The sequence below is a fragment of the Triticum aestivum genome, chromosome 6D (genome assembly GCF_018294505.1).
Source record: "Triticum aestivum cultivar Chinese Spring chromosome 6D, IWGSC CS RefSeq v2.1, whole genome shotgun sequence".
NCBI classification, from domain to species: Eukaryota; Viridiplantae; Streptophyta; class Magnoliopsida; order Poales; family Poaceae; genus Triticum; species Triticum aestivum.
In genome coordinates, this window is record NC_057811.1 from 37,471,356 (window position 1) to 37,478,006 (window position 6,651).

Sequence of the window (6,651 nt, forward strand, 5' to 3'; positions counted from 1 at the left end):
GCTAGAATCATGTTCATGTTGAGTGATGAATGTTAGAATCATGTTGACCGATGGCATGCTCATGTTAGGATCATGTCCTTGTTTCATGTTGCATGTTGAAGCTAGGGTTTGTGCCAAGAGTGGATGTTATACGTGCATGTAGTAGGATGGTCCCAAATCTGCATGGCTGCACATGGGTGCTATTGGCACTTGCTGTTGCTATTTTTAGATGTTTCCTTGTTTAGGATTGTGCAGTGATCAGTGCCAGTTGCAGCAAAGAAGATGCCACTGATCAGTGACTTGCCCAACAGCAAGGGTCCTAGGCAAATGCCACTTATCAATGGCACTTGCTGTTGGGCAAAATGGCACTTATCAATGGCACTTGCTATTGGGCAAGTCACTGATCAGTGTCATTGATCAGTGCCATTTGCACTACAACAAGTAGATTAGTGCTCTTGCCCAACACCAAGTGCCACTGATCAGTGCCATTTGGCCATGAGCACATGCCACTGATCAGTGGCACTTGCTGTTGGGCAAGTTCACTGATCAGTGGCACTTGCTGTTGGGCAAGTCCACTGATCAGTGGCACTGATCAGTTGCTTGCTTGCTTGCTTTGTTTGATACTAATACTTGTCATGTTGCCTGACAAGATACTGAAGACTGACTGGGATGTGGAGGGTGGAGGAGCTCAGGTCGTGGCCGGAGCTGAGCGCGCCGAGGATTTCATCCCCACGAACAGGTGGCTCAGGACGGTGGACCTGCCTGGCAGGATCGCCTTCATGAGCGTGCCTCGTTCAAGGGGACGATCTCCGAGGCAGGGCCACGAGGAGGGGGCCAAGGAGCCGATGATATTCTACGCACAGATCAAGGAAAACGAGGACCTCGCCATGCTCGTTGTCCCTCCCAAGTTCGTGGAGGTGATGAACACCTGGCTGGTCATCAAGCGACTCCCGCGCGTGGTCAGGCTCAGCCAACAAGAGGTGCGTGTTCTGGGTGCAGGTCCAGAACTTCGAGGGCCAGATGGTGCTTGGCCAGGGGTGGAACTACTTCTGCCGCCGCCACAAGATCGTCCCCGGTGACCTTGTCGTTGTGCGCATCTCCGGACTGGGACTGAAGGTTCAGATTTACAGCCACGACTCGTCGGTGATGTGCAGGTACCGTTGCAGCAGGCACAACTGCCTTGGTGGCATCGAGTAGGCTATGTAGTTAAGTTAAGTCAGGTGTTAGTGGAGAACTTTTAGGGTGTGTGGCGAGACTTGTGCTGGGAACATGTTCATATTTTGGCCAGGTGCAGCACCCTGGCACAGCAGGGAAGGAGGATGCCCCTGCTCTTAATCTAGACTATGCTATCTAGTTAAGTAGTTTGTGCTGTTGTGATGTTGCTGTTGTGCTCATCATGTGTGGTGGTAAGGCCACCATATTTGAATGGGGTGAGCAGAACACAAATGCTGTTTGCAACCAAACAGCTGAAGTTTGCATCTGCTCACACCCTAAGCACAAATGCGGGCAACCAAACAGCAGGGGGGTAAGTCCCTCTCGATGCGATGCAGGCAACCAAACAGGTTGCATCTGCTGCATATGAGGCTGTATTTCAGCAACTAGGTTGAGTTGAGATGGACATGCAATGCAGGTACTATTCCAAACTGCAACCAAACACGCCCTAGAGTGATGTCTCCTGAGTGGCAGCGGGGAGGAGAGTCTAGACGTTGGTAGTTGTGGTCAACGTGTGTATGGTCAGGTTGTATGTCGAGGAGGGCTTGGCACTAGCTTTGGCGACCATGTCTACCCCATACCCATCCTCCATGCAACTACTCTCCTCCGCCACCCTGTCTCTCGAGCGGCTTTGACGACACCAGATCTCTAGCGGTTCCCTTCTGACCAAGCCCCCACGACGACGTATGGGGAAGCGGTTGAGTTTGGGCGACGATGTGCTCTTGCTGTTGGTGGCATCCTGGCAGGAGTGCCATGGGCGCGATGGCCGGCTGGCAGGTTGGTGAGATCGAGCTCGTCGATCATATAACAGAGCCTCGGGGCACGTCCGTGCTCCGCGTCATGACGTGCGGCGCTGGGTCGATGCTCCGATGTCGTTCGGCGCCACCACTTGTGCCCCCCTTGGTAGCCTAACGTACTGTGATTGAAATTCGTGAATCGGAGTCGCCGTTACTATGGTCATAGTCCACTTCTTCCTCCACATTTTATCTAATCAGATCGGCGGCAATGAATTGGTTGTATTTCATTTTTGAGACAAAACAGACTGTATCCCTTTTCCTCTTTAAACGCACTGTAGTTTTGGTTAGTAGTCTGGTGCTATTTTTCTCAGTGTACAAGATATATCTATCTACTACCACTATAAAAGAAAGAGAAGGGGCAAATCCTAACAATCACATCTATCCATCATCAAAATCTAATGACCCTTAATCATTCTGTGTTTAACGCTACCAACCACGCAATAAGCCACAGTCTATCGATCACTACTATGCCCTGCAGTAAAAAAGAAAGTAAACCACCTGCCCGCACGACCTCCTCCTTCTCCCGCACGACCTCCTCCTCCTCCTGCAGCCGCGCCGTTCGCCTCCTGCAGCCGCACCCTTCACCGCCTCCTCGCGCCGCCGGAGCCACGGGAAGCGGCCGCGGGTCGCCGGGAGCCTCCCCAGCCGCGGGAGCCCGCCCCGCCCCCGTCGCGGCTCGCCGGGAGCCTCCCCTGCCGCCGGAGCCGCCCCGCCGCAGCTTGGCTGCCGCCACTCCGCCGGAGTCGCAAGTAAGCCCGCCCCCGCCGCAGGAGCCGCCGTGGGGCAGCCGGAGCCGCAGCAGGTGGGAGCCGCCCACCGGAGCCGCCGCGGGTGTGAGCTGCCGCCCCGCCCATCCTCTCCCACCTCCCGCCCATCCTCGCCCTCCGCCCGCCGATCCTCTTCTCCGCCGCCCGCCTTCCTCTGCTCCTCCTCTGCCGCCGACAATCTCATCCGAGCCAGTAAGTTTTCTTTACATTCAAGTGTGCATTAATTGTTTGAACAACATGCTTGTGGTTCTGTTCTTTCCACACAAGATAATCTGATACATACATGATCCTTCTGGTTATGATTATTTTAGTGCATACATACATGATCCTTCCACACAGCAGGAACAATTATTCTGGAACAATTACCGTATGTGAATTATCATGATCCAACGCCAATGCCACACTCAGCGCTAAAAGGGTTACAGTTTATGAGGACATATTGCATTAGTGAGGATTTCAGAAATTTGTAGTCCAAGCAACTCATACATTTGAAGTTTTGTACGGGAAAATAATGTAGTACTTTTTTTACAAAATGTGCAAGCTAATATGTTTCAAGATTTATGAAACATATGTTTCAACATTCAAAAGTTTACATAAAAAGCATATGCGGCAAAACTGAATGACATTTTGAAATATATAATTTTGACAGAATGAAAACAAATTCAGTTTCCTCTTCCTCCCTAACTACGCATACTTTATTTCTACAGGTACAGAATATTGCCACTCATCAACATCTGCAACATCTGCGGCATATATAAACACTTGAAATAATTCAGTTATGGTTTCTATCAATATATTGTTTCTACTGCATATGTATTACTTTTAGCTACGCAATTTCCTCCGACAGCCAAAGGTTTGTCTATTAGTATCTTTTGTATTTGATAGGATCTTGTAACGAGAAAAAACCTTCGAAGCAAGAAACAGGAAACAAAAAGCTTGATAGTATTGTACTCCCTCTGTCCCATAATATAAGATGTTTTTGCAAGCTAAACTAGCTTGCAAAAACGTCTTACATTGTGGGACGGAGGGAGTACTATTTTATCTCACTGGAAAATTATGTGTACTCATTAATACGTGCATTTGCACGTACACGATTACTAGTAGACATATATGGAAATGATCTGTCCTGTTTTATTTTCTTCATCTTACTAGCTTAGGTTTGTTGCAAAGGAAATCCCTTCCTATGTTTATCCTATCTTTGACACCGTTATGTTCTTACGTAAAAATGAGGTTTAAGCATCTCAGTGTGACTCAAAACGGCATGAAAATTGTTGGGCTCAAAACAATAGCAAAATGGATATTCATTCTTCTCGATATTCATAAATAATACACAGTTAAGTAAACAAAAAACAAATCCACACTATCAGGGATGGTGCTCGGCTCAATAAATAAAGAAAACAAAAGAAAAGAAAAGAAACGGAGGTTATGGGCTCAAAAAAAAAACGGAGGTGCTCAACCGTTCTCGCGCCCATTTTTGCCAGGCCAGCGATCCAAGGGGAACCACATCCGCCCGTCCACGCGAGCCAGCGCGGGACGCATCCTACGGTCCTACCATACGACCCCACCGATCCGGGCCACCATCCCCTCCTCCAATCAGCGCCCGCCTCTTCCCCCTTTATAAACCTCCTTCCCACGTCTCGTTCCAAACCCACCACCTTCCACTACGCACGAAACGCAAACCACCACCAAAAGCCCCAACCACCGTCCCGCACCAGCGATGGCCCCCAAGGCGGCGGAGAAGGAGCCCGCGACGGAGAAGGCGGCCGAGAAGAAGCCCGCGGAGAAGGAGCCCGCGACGGAGAAGGCGGCCGAGAAGGAGCCCGCGGCGGAGAAGGCGGCCGAGAAGAAGCCCGCGGAAAAGGAGCCCGCGACGGAGAAGGCGGCCGAGAAGTCCCCGGCAACTGCCGGGAAGAAGCCCGAGGCCAAGAAGCGTCTGCCGGCGGGCGAAATGGCCTCCAAGGCGGGCGGCGGCAAGAAGCGGGGCCAGAAGGAGGGCAAGAGGAGGAAGGAGACCTACAAGGTCCACATCTACAGGGTGCTCAAGCATGTGCACGGCAAGGAGCTCGGCATCACCTCCAAGGCCATGGCCTCCATGAACTCCTTCGTCAACGACATGTTCGAGAGGCTCGCCGCCGAGGCCGGCAAGCTCGCCCGCTACAACAAGAAGTCCACCATCGGCCCCCGGGAGATCCGGACCTCCGTCCGCCTCCTCCTCCCCGGCAGTCTCTCCACGACTGCCTTCAAAGCTGGCGACGCTGCCGTCGACAGTTTCAAAAATTACAAGGTATTTTATGTATCTTCGGAGGAAGAGTAGTTGTTGACTTTGGTTATCTGCAAGCATGTCGTTTAAGTACTAGTGCTGGATAGAAGTTGCTGAACGGTTGCCTATTGGCTCTACCATGGCACCAAGGCCGTCACCAAATCCACATCTTCTTAGATCGTGTTCGTAGTAGAAATGTGTCGATGGTTCTGTTACTTTAGTGGTTGTTGGCTCTGGTTATCTGCAAGTTGTTGAAGTACTAGTTACTGGTTGATGCAAGTTGCTGAATGATTGCTTGTCTCTCTTGTTGTAAGAACTGAATTTGTGATGCTCTTGTAAACTGGAGACTTGGAAAGCAATGCTTCATTTCTGCTGTGATGATGCAGTTGCTACTAAACTCTGCCATACGATTTTGTTTTTCAGTAATGTGAGATGAGATTCTAGGTTGATGATCAGTAGGTTACGCTTCTGCATTACGCACAGAACCAACCAACTCCATTGTTCAATCGTCTCGTTTAATTGCCTGCTGTCACCGAGCACCCTGACAATGCTGCTGTGATGATCATTAACATGGTGGCCAATGCTTTGTTGGCTAATTGGATGTAACTGAATTTTATGCTGCTTTTGGCAAAATGAGATTTCAAAAGCAACGATACATTTCTGCTACTGATTTTTTCATGTGATTCGACAGTTACTAGGTGGCCATCCTAATCTGAAAAGTGAGTGTGCATTGTAGTAAGAAAAAAGTATAGATAACCCCCACAACTATTCCATTTGGATCACATAACCCCCTCATCTTTAAAACAGGGTTCTTAATCCCCTAAACTGCCCCAAACCGGACAAATCACCCCCTAACCTTCACTTTAGCGGTATGGGACGGTGGTTTTGCATACGTGGCGTCTGGCTTGGGCCCGCCGGCTGGCCACGTCGGACAGGGGCTGCTGGGTGCGGTCTAAAACGACCCCCCCAGCCGGTTCGACCCAAATCAGCCGCCGCCGCCGCTTTTGTAGCTTTTGTACTGGAACGCAATGCTGTGTGAGCTTTGTACTGATTTTCAGATTTAAGATATGAGCATTGAACTGCAAAGAAATGTCATGTTTGTTCATTGTAATGTTCATTTCACAGCAAATTCACAAGTTAACAACAATGTTACTGTATTTTATCGCAACTGTACAAATTAATGAGATCAAATTCAGAAATTTACAGCAATGAGTTAAACCTGACATATGACACTTTCGGTAAGCTTCATGTCACATAATAATCTTTACTCATAAGTTTCACATAATAATCTTTACTCATAAGTAATCAGACAAATGCTTAAGGTCTTTGACATACTAAACCAGATAAATGCTTAAGGTCTTTGACATACTAAACATCCACAAAAGGCTGGAGACACTCAATTTTCAGATGAACAAAATGCGCGCACACTGAGAAGCAAGCTGGACATTCAATGTTCCCCAGTTAGAAACCATTGAAACCTGTTCTGACTTGGCACTTGCTGTGAGCCTGAAGTTACTTGAACTCTTGGAGCAGGCTGTGAGCTTGAACCTGCCCTGTTGTGATTCCTTCTCTGGGTTCCCCTTCCAACAGGTTGAGAAGCAGTTTTGGGCATTGAAGTTGGCCTTGCTGGACTATG

At 49.2% G+C, this 6,651-nt stretch overlaps 1 protein-coding gene across 1 annotated transcript; it reads left to right on the plus strand.

Moving 5' to 3' along the window:
- The first annotated feature begins 4,415 nt into the window (after window positions 1-4,415).
- Window positions 4,416-5,289, plus strand: LOC123140956 (histone H2B.2). The gene has a single exon (XM_044560213.1). It carries the CDS (start codon window positions 4,473-4,475, stop codon window positions 5,067-5,069), a length of 597 nt encoding a protein of 198 aa, XP_044416148.1. The 5' UTR covers window positions 4,416-4,472; the 3' UTR covers window positions 5,070-5,289.
- Window positions 5,290-6,651: the final 1,362 nt, after the last annotated feature.